At 46.8% G+C, this 15,081-nt stretch overlaps 1 protein-coding gene across 1 annotated transcript in view; it reads right to left on the bottom strand.

Annotated features, from left to right (window-relative positions):
* PYGL (glycogen phosphorylase L) overlaps positions 1-14,731 on the bottom strand; it is a 65,441-nt gene extending 50,710 nt beyond the window's left edge. Inside the window, exons 1-3 of the mRNA XM_054970028.1 lie at positions 14,407-14,731; positions 11,495-11,755; positions 320-421 (exon numbers count right to left, since the gene is read on the bottom strand). Coding sequence (XP_054826003.1) covers positions 320-421; positions 11,495-11,737 — 345 coding nt within the window. The 5' untranslated portion in view covers positions 11,738-11,755; positions 14,407-14,731. The remainder of the gene's footprint in view (positions 1-319; positions 422-11,494; positions 11,756-14,406) is intronic.
* Between the last annotated feature and the right edge of the window lie 350 nt (positions 14,732-15,081).

The raw sequence follows: 15,081 nt of genomic DNA, 5'->3' as shown, positions 1-15,081 counted from the left end.
CCATTCATTTCAGTGAGGCCTGCACAAAGCTCCCTGGGGGATTGCGGCCCACCTTGACTAAGCCTAGAAAAATGTCCGCCCTTTCTCTCAAGGCAGACCCCTTCTGCAAGGGAAAGGTTAGCAAAGTTTGGTCAGCTCTGCCTGAGAGACTTCGCCATAACGGGAGCCTACGCTCCACCCAGATCTGCAATCCAAGCAAAACCACAACAGTAAACTTTACCCCGGAAGACTGTTAAATCACACTGGTTTAGACGCTGGGAAACTCACGGCATTGTTGAACGGAGAGAAACTTGGGAGTCCCATTTGCACATAGACTCACCTGATAAATCGCCTCGTCGCAGGCATTCTGCAATCCCAGGTTTATCATGGTATTCTGCAAAGTGCGGCCCATGTAGAACTCTAAGGAAAGGTAGTAAATTCTCTGGTGGAAGAGAAGAAGCAGGAAAAAAGAGAAGAGCAGGCTGAAAATGCAACTGAAAATCAGGACCCACACATGGCAAACACTACCACAGAATTCACGTGCACACAAATATTCACTTGATTATCCAGCGTTTGGATGGGTGAATCAATTCCATAGAAACTAGTCACCAACATAATTCTTCAGACATGATCGGTGCAGACCCACATTTAAAGAAATGGGTCTGCATTGTTACAGTTTGCCAATCAGATCCGCTACCGCCGGCAGCCAGACCCAGAACAAGTGCATTCCCCTTAGAATTCTACTGTCCAAATCTCATGGAAATGCACGGGAAATACTACGGGACACTCACCTTCAATGTCCTTTAGCTACATCACAGGATGCATGGAAAAGCACCTCTCACAAGAGTGTCTAAGGCCATCTCTATTTCAGGGGTATGCAAATAACAGAATGTAGCTGGCAAGTGGATGAGGAGTAAATTGCTAGTGAACTACGTAGCAACTCTTGGTTGGCAAGATTCTTGCAAAGAATTGTATGCCCTGACCTGGCCGAGCAAGACACTCTCGGGTGGATCCAACTGCTTTGCCAGTTCAGCACACATCAGTGGATCACCCAGATACTTATTTTTCTTTTAAAAGCAAAACAGCTCAGACCGCTCTTGGCCTAGAGGAGTGGCTTTTTAATGTGCCAACAAAAAGCCAACTGTAATTCATTTGGCAACAGCCACGTACCAAACATTCCACAAACTGTTTCCCCAAACAACTTCCCTTTCTCATAGTTGATAGCACATTTGTTAGCAAAGGGTTTAGTAAAGTTGCTCAACAAACGGCAACTTTCTCTAGACTCCCAAATGGTCAGCTGCAATGGAAATGCAGGTGGCCTTAGTTCTCCTCTGCTCATTTCTTCTTTAAAAAAATGAATGGCATGCAGATTATATAAGCAGATAGAAGTCAGCCTGGGGCTCTCACTGCTGGAAGGATTCAGTAGCTCCTTCAGTAATAGATGCCCTCCTAAAGAACAGTATTTGGGATTTGAAGAGCACCATTAGAGCATTCAAAGCATTTTACCGCTGGTTACTATGATTCCCCCATATTGAAGACTGCCTCCCTTTGCTCATCCGAACATGGTCTCTTGCAGGTGCCACCCTGCACACGGGCGAAATCAACAGCAGCCCGTACACAGGCTCTCTCTGTGGTGGCCCCTACCTTGTGGAACAGCCTGCCTGAGAAGGTCAGGAAGGGCCCCCACTCTCCTGGCTTTCCCCAAATGATACAAAACCAAATTATTCAAAAAGGCTTTTGTATTGTAGGGAGGGGCTCTCAGATGCTTCGCTAATGAATTAGGGACCATGGACTTCACCACTATGTTGCCTTACGTTACGTACTATCTGTTGTCTTAAATATGTGCTCCTATGAGCTACCTGTGCTTCATGTGGTCTAATGTCAGCCGTAGAATTGCTTATGTTCTGTTTCAGCATTTCTTCAACTCTGTATTAGATTCTTGCTAATGCTGTGTCTTGTGTTTATTTGCCCTATGGCATGGTTTATGAAATTGTCCTTGATACTGACTGTACTAATCTCACACTGTGTAATCCGCCTTGAATCTCAGTGAGAAGGCAGGCTATAAATGACAAACAAAATACTCTACATCTTACAATAGCCCTGCAGATAAGATTAGCATATCAACCACCAATCCATATGCAAAAGAACCTCCTCAGGATACAGTGAAGCCTCCCTCCATTAGCATTCCACACCCTGGGAAACTCTTACAGGATGACTCAGCCTAAACCCACCTTCCTGAGTAGATATAAATTACCTGCCAGCATCTTTTCCACACTGTGACACTGAGAGATATCTGTCTTTTGGTGCTACACCTCTGAAGATGCCAGTCACAGCTGCTGGCGCAACATCAGGAACCACAATGCCAAGACCATGGCCATACAGCCCAGAAAATCTACAACTAACGTACTCCGGCCGTGAAAGCGTTCAACAATACATACATACATTACGTACCAGAGTCGATATTGTATGAGGGTCGAGGGTCAAACTTGAGACTTCCCAGTTTGCAACTCAGCCTTCACCATGACTCGACATAATTTCAAACGGTAGGTTTAGATGCATCACCTACTCTAGGCTGACATGCTCAAGCCAAAGGGGTAACTTATAAAAAAGGAATCAGCAAATGTACTATCCGTTGCCTATGGTAGTCTTATGTTGTCGAATGTCAGTCCAAGAATTGCTTATGCTCTGTTTCAGCAGTTCTTCAACTCGGTATTGGATTTTTGCTGGTGTTATGTCTGTGTAAATTTGCATTTATATACCCTATGGTAACATTTATTGAAAATGTCCTTGATATTGTACTAATCTCACGCTACGTAATCCACCTTGAGTCTCCGTAAGAAAGGCGGATTACAAATGACATCAGTCAATAAAATAAAGAGCCCAACTATGTCAAAATTCAGAGCAAGGGATCAACAAACAGCCAGGATAAAAAAGCCTATTTGTATAACTGAAAATATATGACTTCATATTACCAGTAATTTGAAGCCTCAACACTGATGGTTATGAACCCTTTATTAGGAACTGGCAATCAAAAGATCCCGCAATAAATAATATAAATGTGCTATACCTTGCACAGTTGTGCTAATGGTATAAATTGTGCTAATGGTATAAATCTACACAAGGTTCTTACTTGGATTACTAGCAACTGCTCACCGGTCTCATTTTCCTTTCCTTAAAGCATCTCTAAGAAACCTTTCAGTCCCATAAAAATCTTTGCCTGCCATTCCCTTCACACGCCGGTCATTCCAGCATCCCACCTACCCCTCCGATATATCTTAACTTAAAGATCTGGTTTTCTTTTTTAAAGGACTGTCTTTGGTTCCATACTTTGGTTCCACATTTGATTCTTGAGCGACCAGTTGCTGATCCCAGTCCAAAAACTTAGATGGAGCCTGTTCGAATCAACGGGTGCACCTCTCCTCCTCTACTTCTGCCAAATGCTTTTATGTATTTCTCATCATTGTACATGAGCTCCACTGAGCATTTGTACTAAAATAAACCAATTATTCAAGTATCTCTCATAGTGGTGTGATACTCCCATTCAGTCTGAGCAAGTGCTCTCGTCTTCAGAACACATTTGGATAGCATAATAAGCATATTATTATTAATCCATTAGTTTTTAACCTACAACACTTCCTCCTTTATTATCAATCATCTTGTGGTCTAATTATCTTTTTTTCTGTGTCTCATCTTCTTGATATCCCAAATCCTTAACCTTAAAAATCAAAACCACAAATCATTAATTCATTTTTCTTCGTTTCTCACATAAAGGGTTTCCAATCTGCCACGCATATAGACAGTATATTAAAAAATATATAAATATATATTAAAATATATGCTTTTTACTATTTTTTACTTTGTAGATCGATATGTAGGCCATTGTTTGCTCTTTGTAGTTGTGTTTTTGTTTTTCTTTCCTTCTTTTGCTCTATCTTTTAACTTTCCCACAATAAAAATAATAAAATAATTTTTTTTTAAAAAAGAACACATTTGGATGGCACTCTGTGGCAGATGTGTGCGCATGCACGAACAAATACGCACATGCACGCACACACTTATTTCCTCCATATGGCTGGCTGAGTCTGAAGCAGGCTGTCTGTAAGCAGGTCTCCTTGTGGGGAAAAGGGTCTCCCCTCATGGCTCCTAGATGTAAATTATAGATATTACATCAGGAATCACTACATGGCTCCATTTGGGCATTAAAAAGTTCAATTTTTCTTAATTTAAAACAACTATTTTTAAAATGACTTATGCAATAGAGATTCAGAAGAGACACAACTGGTTCCAAGACAAACTTGGAGACAGGCCTAATTCGGTGTGAAGATCTCCACCGAAAACCTGCCTGCATCCGTTCCCAAAAACGTTTCAGGTGAGGTCACAAAGGGGATTATTCCTTAATCTACCAGCCTAAAACTCCATTAAAGGCCCGGACAATCAACTGCAGAGTTCATTAAGTCAATCCAATTAATAAAGGACTATTGGCTATTTTACACCTTCACCTTTCCATTCGTCACTTCCACTTCCCTCCTTCAAGGAGGGCAACGTTTTTACAGGCTTCAAAGAAAACCTACGCAATGCCTTTTAAAATATTTTTTAAATTGTATTTGCACAAAATAGGAAGCTAGCAAATGTTATCTCCACCGAGGACGCAGCATAGCGCATTGACTCCAAGACAGATCTAGCGTCTCCTCGGTCCCAATATACTGAGCAACCAGCCTCTCTATTTCACAAATTAGTTTTAAAGCAGGCATGACTTAATTTTATTGTTTCCCATGCCCTTTGATGGCTACTTGCACTGGCCAACATCTGGCCTTTCAAAGCACCGGGGACAGTTAACAATATTTTTTCAGCCCCAGCAAAATGAAAATGCTCAAAGTTTCACCTTGTGATAAACTCTAAAAATATATTATTAGATATTTTACTTAGAAGTACTACCATGGAGATGAAGAGAAAGATATTATTTTGAAGCTTATATGTACAATTAGTGTTGATTTACATAGCTAGGTTATAAAAATTTCTATTTTTCTTTCTTCTTCAACATTATTCTTATTATGTTTGTTTTGTATGATTGGATGAATTTTCTATATACATAATAGGCCACTGTATTAAATTTAGAAGGTACGATTAATATTAAAATAAATTAACAGCCAAGCTAAATAGTTAAACCAATAACTTAACATATTAAATATTGTAAGGCTGAATATAGTGTTGAATATAAAATGTTTAAACTGTCATTGTGTGTTGAATTCCCGCCTCCCCCCGCCCCCGAAATATATTACTAGATACTCTACCAAGAAGCATGTTTTTCTTTCTTTTTCTTTCTCTTTCTTTCTCTTTCTCTTTCTCTCTCTCTCTCTCTCTTTCGTTCTTTTATAACAGATTAATCGAGGGAGAGGAGTAACCGTATGAAATTCAGTTATGTCATATATCTTCCATGCAGCTTAAATTTATTACTATATATTCTTTACATTGTACCTCAATGTATTTTGTATAAGGTTCTATGCACTTTCTATTGTTATTCCCATTTTCTTTTTTAAATAAGATTTTAAACGTTTTTAAAAACCCACTCTTTTTTCATCTCCAGCATAGGACGCCCATTCCATCCTTACTCACAGCTGCCAGACAGACAGTGCCCCAGAGACACGGCTTGGACCCAGCAGGCAGAAGCACATGTCCAGGAGGCAATGCCTGAAACCTGCCCTGCTGCTGATGGGTCAGAAATGAGCCAGGCCCATGTTGTTTTCTGCCTCCTCGTGGTGCTGCCCGAACAGTTGGATGGGTTAGTCTGCCAGAGAAATGCCCCTGTCTTAAAGCGACGAATAACACGTCAGCCGAAACCTCGTGGTGCTGCCCGAACAGTTGGATGAGTTGGTCTGCCAGAGAAATGCCCCTGTCTTAAAGCGACGAATAACACGTCAGCCGAAACCTCGTGGTGCTGCCCGAACAGTTGGATGAGTTGGTCTGCCAGAGAAATGCCCCTGTCTTAAAGCGACGAATAACACGTCAGCCGAAACCTTGTGGTGCTGCCCGAACAGTTGGATGGGTTGGTCTGCCAGAGAAATGCCCCTGTCTTAAAGCGACGAATAACAAGTCAGCCGAAACCTCGTGGTGCTGCCCGAACAGTTGGATGGGTTGCTCTGCCAGAGAAATGCCCCTGCCTTAAAGCGACGAATGTCAGACGAAATATCCCAACACGCCAGGCTTTACAGGCCCCTAACACTTGATCCCAGCTCAGCCATATTTTTATCACTTAATCACTTCAGTGTTTTTCTTGTAGGAGAGTTTTATAGACACCATGGACTGCCAAAAAGACAGATGAGCGGGTTCTAGATTGGCAAGCCTGAATTCTCCCTGGAAGCTACAATGATGAAATGGAGGCTATTCTACTGGTCTCATCATGAGGAGACGAGACTCACTGGAAAAACAATAATGCTCGGAAAAGAGGAAGACCCAAAAAGAGACGGATTGACTCAGTAAGGGAAGCCGCAGTCTTCAGTCTGCAAGGCCTAAACAAGGCTGTCGTCGAGAGGACGTTTTGGAGGCTGTCGATTCATAGGCTCGCCGTAAATCGGAAGCAACTTGACAGCATATAACACACACATCTATCTTCCACCATTTTGAAGATCTTTTACATATTGGGAAGTCGTATTTACGGAGCAAAGGAAAGCCAGAATTTTTTCACAGAATGATAGAATCACAGGGTTGGAAGGGTATCTCGAGGGTCCTCTAGTCCAACCCCCTGCAAAACGCAGGCAATTCCAATTTTATTCATTTATTAACTTCATTTATACTCTGCCTTCCTTCCCAATGTGGACACAAAGCAGCTTACATTGTTCGCCTCGCCTCCATTTTCACCTCACAACAACCTTGTGAGGTAGATTAGGCTGCAAGAGCGTGACTGGCCCAAGGTCACTCAGCGAGCTTCCATAGCAAGCTTCCATAGCAGAGTAGCAGTATGAACCTGGATCTCCCAGAACCTAGGCTGACAGAGGGCCAAGCTACAAGTGACGAATGGCACTTGAACGGCAAGTGTATTTCTCCCTGTTCACTTGCCCTCCACTCAATCCACTTGCCGTTCAAGTGTCATTCGTCACTTGTAGCTTGGCCCAGACTAACCACTATACAACACTGGCTTCCCCCGCCCCCACACCGTTTTTCATTCTCTAAGGGCCAAACTACAAGTGACAAATGACACTTGTCCTTTATGCTCCTACTGGGTAGTTTCCGCAAATGGCATCTTGCAAATGGGGAAAAAATAAAAAGCTGCCTATACAGAAACATTTTTTTTGTGATGGTCTCCGCCTTTTGGAACGGCCTGCCTGAAGAGATCAGGAAAGCCCCCACTCTCTTGGCTTTCTGCAAAGGATGCAAACTGAATTATTCAAGAGGGCTTTTTTTTTTACTAAGGCAATACAGCTGTTCTGTAAGGAACTGATTCAGGGAGATGCTTTGGTAAAGGGACAGGAACTGTAAACTATACTACTGTGTACTGTCTGACGATGAATATATGCTCCTACTGGGTAGTTTCCGTGTAATTTAATTTGTCACGTCAACTTATTTATGTTTTTGTTTCAGCAATGTTTCATCTCTGTGTTCCTATACTCATATTTTATGCATCTTTTCAAATTTCTGCCAACCTTACCCTGTTGTATTATTTACTGACTGTTCCAGCTGTTGATTGTGTGGACTTACAATGTGTCATCTGCCTTGAGTCTCAGTGAGTACAAAACAAAGGAGTATCACAGCAATTATAGATAACAAAAAAGAAAAGAACCCCCTGCAACAAACGCTTCGTAGGGGAAAGAAGTTTCGCTTCAGCCGCGCTTAAAGAGCAATTAAAGAATTACAATTTGTAATTGTGGCTCTGTAAATGTTTATATAAGGCGCAAGTGCAAAATATCAATTAAATTCACAATGATCCACCATCGACACCCTATTACAATTCATAACATCCAGTGAGAAATGGGGACAATAAACAGATAAAAGGGTCGCCTGCAGAGCTGTGATCAGTGTCGGACTATGAGCTAGGAGACTCAAATTCAAATCCTCGCTCTGCCATGAAGCCTGAGGGTGACCTCACTTTATTTCAGCCTGACCTACCCTACAGGGTTGTTGTGAGGAGGAAAGGGGGAGGGGACAACTATGTATGCCGCCCTGAGCTCCTTGGAAGGAAGGAAAAACAGACTGGAAAGCAGTTGTCCCCTCACCCGGGAGTAGGGATCATACAGGCACAACCCAAGCAGCGGCCCCCTCTCCCACCCTCTCCAGAAACCTACCCAGAGGCCACCATACCGTACTGGACAAGTACAGTGGCTGCAAGCTCCTCTGGGACAGAACACAGCCTTCGAGCATTCAGGGCAAGGAATATAAGCAGCTCTTGTGGCCTGCTTTTCCTGGCAGCGACTGCCCAAGAATCCCTTCCAAATCCTGCAAGAAAAGATCTTTTGCAAAAAGAGGACAGGAACCAAATGCAGGCACCCGTATGCATGCCAAGCTCCACCTTACGGTGGCAAGCGCCCAGGACTGAGGACGACCACAGAGAGCGCAACCTCCAGCTGACCTTGCAGAAATCCATTCATGCTTGCATTTGACCAGCATTTGTTTGCTCACCGTTCTGATACCGCCCCCCCCCCAGCAAGCAGCCCGTAGCTCTGCAGCCCCTCCAGGCACCCTCCTGGACTCAAGCTGGCCTCACTTCCTTATCAGTGAACAGATTTAAGGTGGCTTCTTTCCTCCCCTCTCCGCATAACATTTCCCAAGCAGAACCAAGACACCAGCCTGGCAGGAGAGCAATTTTAAGAAGATCAATGGACTGCCAGCGTCCATTAGGCGAGCCAGAGCTGCTGCCCTCAAGTCACACAAAGGCCCTCCCTTCGACTAACCCCTTCCCTTCATCCCAGGCAAAAAGAAAGCCCTCCTTACACTTCTCTGCCTGGCCTCCCTTCTCCCTCTACTGTCAAAACGCACACAGGCGTCACCCAATTCAAGAAATCAACAGGGCTTGCATATATATTGCATATATACCTACCCATTCATTCGGGACGGCTGGCAACCTGAGAAAGCACTTTCTCAGGTGTCATGCCAACACTTTGGAACTCCCTCCCCAGGGAGATTTGGCTGTCCCCCTCTATCGCTGTCTTCTGCCAGCGGGTGAATTTATTTTTGTTTGTTATTATTATTATTTATTACCCCCAATAACTTTTACTGGCCCTCCTCTCCCTGTTCTTTGTATTGCGTGTTTGTGTGGCCATATTTATTTAATTTATACGGTCTTAAAATGTTTTCATTTTAAGTGAAAATTGTTTAACGTGTTGTTTTATTTTATTTTTTTAAGTTTGCCAAGTGGGGACCCTATCTAGGTAGAAAGGTGGCACACAAATGGTTTAAATAAATAAAATATATCAAACCAATTGTGTGCTTTTTCACGTCGGTGAAGCTGCCTTCTTGGTCGTATCTGACGAAGGGAGCTTGACTCTGGAAATTTTGTATTGTCGAAGGCTTTCACGGCCGGAGAACGATGGTTGTTGTGGGTTTTCCGGGCTGTATTGCCGTGGTCTTGGCATTGTAGTTCCTGACGTCAGGAACTACAATGCCAAGACCACGGCAATACAGCCCGGAAAACCCACAACAACCATCTGGAAATTTTGTTGCTCTTGAAGGTGCCGCTGGACGCAAACCTAGCTCTTCCAGCAGTGCAATCCTAAACAGAGTTACTCCAGTCTAAGCCCATTGAAATCAGTGGGCTTAGACTGGAGTAACTCTGCTTAGGATTTCACTGTAAATCACCTAAATCTGACTTGCATTGATCCACCCAGCCCAAGACCATCAGCTCTAACGGGCAGAAGCTCTCCTGGGTCTCAGAACAAAAAGGGCTTTGCCCAGCAGGAGGTGCCAGGGACCACCACCTGTTCTGCGACTGAGCCAGAGCCTCTGCAGGCCACGAGACATCGTCCTAGAAACAGCATCTCCTACTCATAAGTAAAGGAAGGGACTGCCTTTGAGACAATATTTGCAACCTGCAGTTCTAAAAAAAAAAAATAAAGTTGAAAAATGGGGGCACCTTTTTAATCAGTCAAGAGGGTTTCAAAACCAACAGATCTAACTAATTAATTGATCGACTGTCAGGGCTCAGATATGTGGGCAAAACCTCCTTAAGTCAGGGACCTCTTCGTAAAATCAGCTACGCTCGTCCTCCGGTGTCACAGACATCACCACCTACCGACGATGCCCGTCTGCTCTTTGCACAGGACAAAGAGGTCAGCCTTTAGGCAAAAGAATGAACGGGCATCAAAATTTGGCAAGATTCAGACTCCAGGGGGAAACCATTTCAATCGCCCTGAACGCTGCCGTTGACCCGAAAGTCACCATTCTTCAACAAACAACTTCAAAGGGCAGCTCCAGCATGAAAACACTGAACTGGAATTTGTTAAGGGGTTTCACATTATCTCTACGATGGGTAGAGCTAGGACTTGGACCATTCACTCGCTGGAAGTGCGGACTATTTTAGCAAAGATTTGTACTTCCCACCTATTACAGGCTTTAATCAATTTGGCAAAACGAGAGAACTGCTGTAACTGCTTTCGCAAACACTCTCTGTATTTTCCTGAGCTGTGACTACTACAAATTTTGTGAGTTTTAAAGGTGCTACTGGACTCTTGCTCTTTTCTACTGTATTTTTCTGATTACACTCGAATTTTACCCAACTGCATCTCACCCCATTCTTCTTGCATGTTATGGCTCTTTGACCCTGCTGTTTAAAGACCTTAAGTCCAGCCTAACTTTAAAAAAATACCACGAATCGCCTACTTAAACCAGCTCGAACGCCATCTCACCCACCCTGCTTCCAAACTGCAAACAAACAAAGCCCGCAAGCAGGCTACCCTGTCCTCTGTCCCCAGGCATTAGGCAGTCTCAGAGCCAAGCTACAAGTGACGCCTTACACAGGTTGGACACTAGTCGGCTTCCCTCAAGTTTTGATGGGAAATGTAGGTGTCCTGGTTTTACAGCTCTGCTCTCCATTACAGCTGCAAGACCAGGATGCCTACATTTCCCATCAAAACTTGAGGGAAGCTGACAAGTGTCCAGCCTGTGTCAGGCGTCACTTGTAGCTTGGCTCTCAGGCATGCTGCCTTCAACACAGAGGTTCCTGTTACTTAGCAAGAATAACAGATGTTGACAGACCTATTCTCTTGCATGAATTTGTTTAATATCTTTTTTTTTAAAAGCTATCTACGTTGGGCACCTCCACCAGACCCTGCAGCACAGAGAATTCAAGAAGTTATGCATAGTGCAAAGAGTTACTTTACTCAAAGTTACGGAAGAGACAAAGCCATTCAAACCACATCCTTTAGAGGAATAGCATAGCAGTGTGCAAGGTTCGGGAATCCACAGAGCATTTCATCAAACTAAATGATGAATTCTGTACAACTCTGAAAGCTTGCACGTTCCTGCCTCAGCCCGCCCAGTTCAAGATCACCCCTTCCCAGCTTTCACCTCCCTCTCTGCAGGGTCTCACCTTGGGGTCCTTCTCGTAGTAGTACTGCTGGGTGCGGATCCACCGGCCCACCAGATGATCACGCACGGTGTGCGCCAGGGCAAAGTAGTAGTCTCGAGGGGTGGCCACATTCCGGTCCTTGACCAGCGTGAAGTGCAGGTGCCGGTTGAAGCCCTTCTTCAGCTCGGCCACATTCTCCACCCCGACGATGCCACGGATGCTGATCTGCTTCCGCTTCTCCTGGTCTGTCAGGGGCCGAGCCATTGCCGCTGGGGCTGAGGCCTGGAAAAAACGGGCAGAGGGGTTGGGGCAGGAGGCCTCCCTCAGTGTCCCCCCACCACCCACCAGCAAGGGCTCTGCGCTCCTGCCTGCAGCCTGGCAGGTCACTCCTGTCTGCTGCCAACTCTGTGCATCTTCCGTCCCTTTTAGGGGCTGACCAAACGCAGGGAGGAGCCGGGTGCAAAAGGAGCTCAGTGGAGGGGGAGGGGAGGACTGGCGTCTCTCCAGGAAACCTGGACAGCTTCGAGCCTCTGCACCTACACCAGGCCCAAGGGGAGGAGGCTGCCCTCACGCTCATCTTTAATTAACCCCTTTTTGTCAGACAGGGATGGAGCAAAGCCAGGACAGGTCAAACGTATGGGAAGTGGTGGTTTTTAAAAGACACAAGCCGGGGGGGGGGGAGGAAATTTAAACATTGTGAAAAATTGTCCACCACAGTATGCATGCAAAATATTATAAGTCTTCCTTGATGTGTCGCCTCACAATACAAAATGTCGCTGTTTTAAATGGTGTTTTAATATTTATGCAGATTTGCTCCGTCAGGGGCCGAGCCATTGCCGCTGGGGGCTGAGGTGTGGAAAAACCGGGTGCAAAAGGAGCTCAGAGGAGGGGGAGGGGAGGACTGGCCTCTCTCCAGAAAACCCGGACCTAGCCAGCTTCAAGCCTCTGCACCCATACCAGGGCCAAGGGGAGGGGGCTGCCCTCATGCTCGTCTTTAATTAACCCCTTTTTGTCAGGGATGGAGCAAAGCGAGGACAGGTAAAATGTATGGGAAATGGTGGCTTTTAAAAGACACAAGAGGGCCTGGAAATGGGGGGGGGGACTAAGGAGGTAAGCCTTTTCAAATGCATAGCTTACAATTAGGTGGGAAGCCTGCATTTGGGATGTTCCACAAGGGAGCTGTATGTTCCACCACAGAGAAAGATTCCATCCATATAGAAATCTAGGTATTAAAAGGGTGGTTTCTAAGTTAGAGTTTATTCTGATATGCTAGCTTTCTACATGCAAGGAATCGTTTTCTTCATGTAAGCTCCTCCTGCAGTCTGGAGCAATATGACCCAGACATCTCTGCATTAACTGGGCAGGCAGCAGAATCTTTCTGTCCTTGGAAACGCAGGGTGGGGAGGAGGGCAATCTTTTGTTCCACGATTCAAGGCAAAATGAGAGACTGCCATTGCTCTTTCCCTTGGGTGCTTTGCTCACAAGACTCACATCCGTTTATGCTTCAATAAAACAGGACTGGGGTCCAGTGGCTCTTTAGAGACCAACAAGATTTTGCAAGGGTGTAAACTTTCGAGACTCAACGCTCCCTTCTTCAGATATGAGCACACTTCTCCGGTGCTTGTATCGGAAGAAAGCTTTGACTCTTGAAAGTTCATACCCTGGAAATCGAGTTGGTCTTTATAGCGCTACTGGACTCGAATCTTCCTGTTCGACTGCAGACCAACACGGCTACCCACCTGAAGCTGCTTTAATAAAAGTTTCTGGTGGGTAGCCACGCCGGTCTGCAAACATAGGTTCCCACGTACAAGCTTCTGCTTCGGAACACCACAAGAGGTCTTAGATATTGCTCAGTACAAGGTGCAAAGAATAGGGTCCTAAAAGGTTTCTCCTGCTAGATGCATCTCGTGTGAATGCTGCCGAGGAGAAGCGGGAGGTGGCAGAACCAGACGTCAAGGTCCCAAGTTCTAGCCCAGATCCACCTCCGCTGCAAGGACAGCTCAAGGGCAGGGAATGCCCCGAGGCTGCCCTGACGGCAGAACGTCCTTTCACACGGACACGCGAGTCAGGAGGCTCCGCTAAAGTCCGTGACTTTTGGGCTCGACTCGCAAGAGCAGGAATTCTTCGCAAGCGACGAAAAGCACGCCCGGCGGGCAGAGGCCCGTATCCAAAACACCAGGTAAGAAGTTTTAAAAAGGAAACAACGATTTTCTCATTGGGACTGCAGCCTTCTGAACGGCAAAGTGCAGTTAAGGCTCGCTTGCGAATCTTTAACCCAGATAGGAGGTGAAGGGAAGACCGGGGGCGGGGGGGGGGGACGGACATGCAAGACAGGACCCCCGAAATGTCTGCCCCACGACAGCCGCGCCCTCTTGCGCAGGCAAGGCTGCCATGGCAGTTGGGTTGCCAACCTCCAGCTGCGGCCTGGAGCTCTCCAGAATTACCACTGCTGTCCAAGCCATCGAGGCCAGCTCCCCTGGAGAAAATGGCTGCTGTGGAGGGTGGCCTCTCTGGCATTATACCCCGGGGAGGTTCCTTTCCTCTCCAAACTCTGTCCACGCCAAGCTCCACACACACACCCAAACTCCGGGAATTTCTCAACCTGGAGCTGGCAACCCTTGCAGGGGTGGCGGCCCTGCCTCCTCTCCTTTACCCCGGGGAGGAGCTCCAACCACCTGAGGGAAAGTTGGTACCCCGGAGGCAAGCTCTTACCCCTCTTCTACCCCGCGCGCGTTTTACGCACAGCTGGCCGCGGCTCCGGCCACTCACAAATCCTGGGCTGGGGGGCCGCGGGGGCCGCTTTTCTCCGAGCAAAAGTGCCTGGAAAGAAGCGCTCCCCCCCGGGGCGTGTCCTCGGAGAGCCTCCTTGGCCGGGACGCCTTAGCGCAAGGGAAGCCGCTGCAAGAGCTGCAGCCAAGCCAGGAGCGACTTACCTACTCGCGGCAGGTTCCGGGACGCCGAGCCTCTCCCACAATTTGGGGCTCCGATTCTCAGCGGCAGCTTTTGCAGGAAAAGAGGCACCCCCGCCCCACCCTCCTTTTCTAGCCGTCCATTCGCCTGGGCGCCCGCCAGTCAGCGCGCAAGCACCGCCCCCGGGAAGTTTTTCGGGGGGAGGGAGTCGCCTTTGCAAGGCCTGGACGGGAAAAGAGGAACCGGGCTCGGCTCCGGTGGGGCTCCTTCCCGCTGTGCCCGGCCGTGGCTGCCCAGGGTGGGAGGCCGTCGCGGGAGCCCGGCCAGCCCCGGAGGCAGGGAGGACGTGACCGCGGAAATCCGTAGCCCCAAAGCCTGTTTGCAGAAGGGGGCGCGGCGGCTGGGGGGAAGATCGACTCCCTGTGGGCCTGCGCTTTTACGCACGGGAAGGGAAGCAAGGCGGCGCGTCAGGGGCAGGCAGGAAGGTTGCCAGCTCCAGGTGGAGCGATTCCTGGAGATTTGGGGGCGTGGAGCTTAGAAAGGCGGGCTTTGCGGAGGGGCGGGACCGCAGCGGGGTATAATGCCAAAGGCCATCCTCCAAAGCAGCCATTTTCTCCAGGGGAACTGGTCTGGAAATCTGTGGTAATTCCGGGAGATCTCCAGCTACCTGGATGTTGGCAACCTTACAAGACAGGGCA

The sequence above is a fragment of the Eublepharis macularius genome, chromosome 2 (assembly GCF_028583425.1).
Source record: "Eublepharis macularius isolate TG4126 chromosome 2, MPM_Emac_v1.0, whole genome shotgun sequence".
Classification (NCBI taxonomy): Eukaryota; Metazoa; Chordata; class Lepidosauria; order Squamata; family Eublepharidae; genus Eublepharis; species Eublepharis macularius.
Note: the sequence above shows the minus strand (reverse complement) of the source record. Positions and strands in the feature narration are given on the sequence as shown.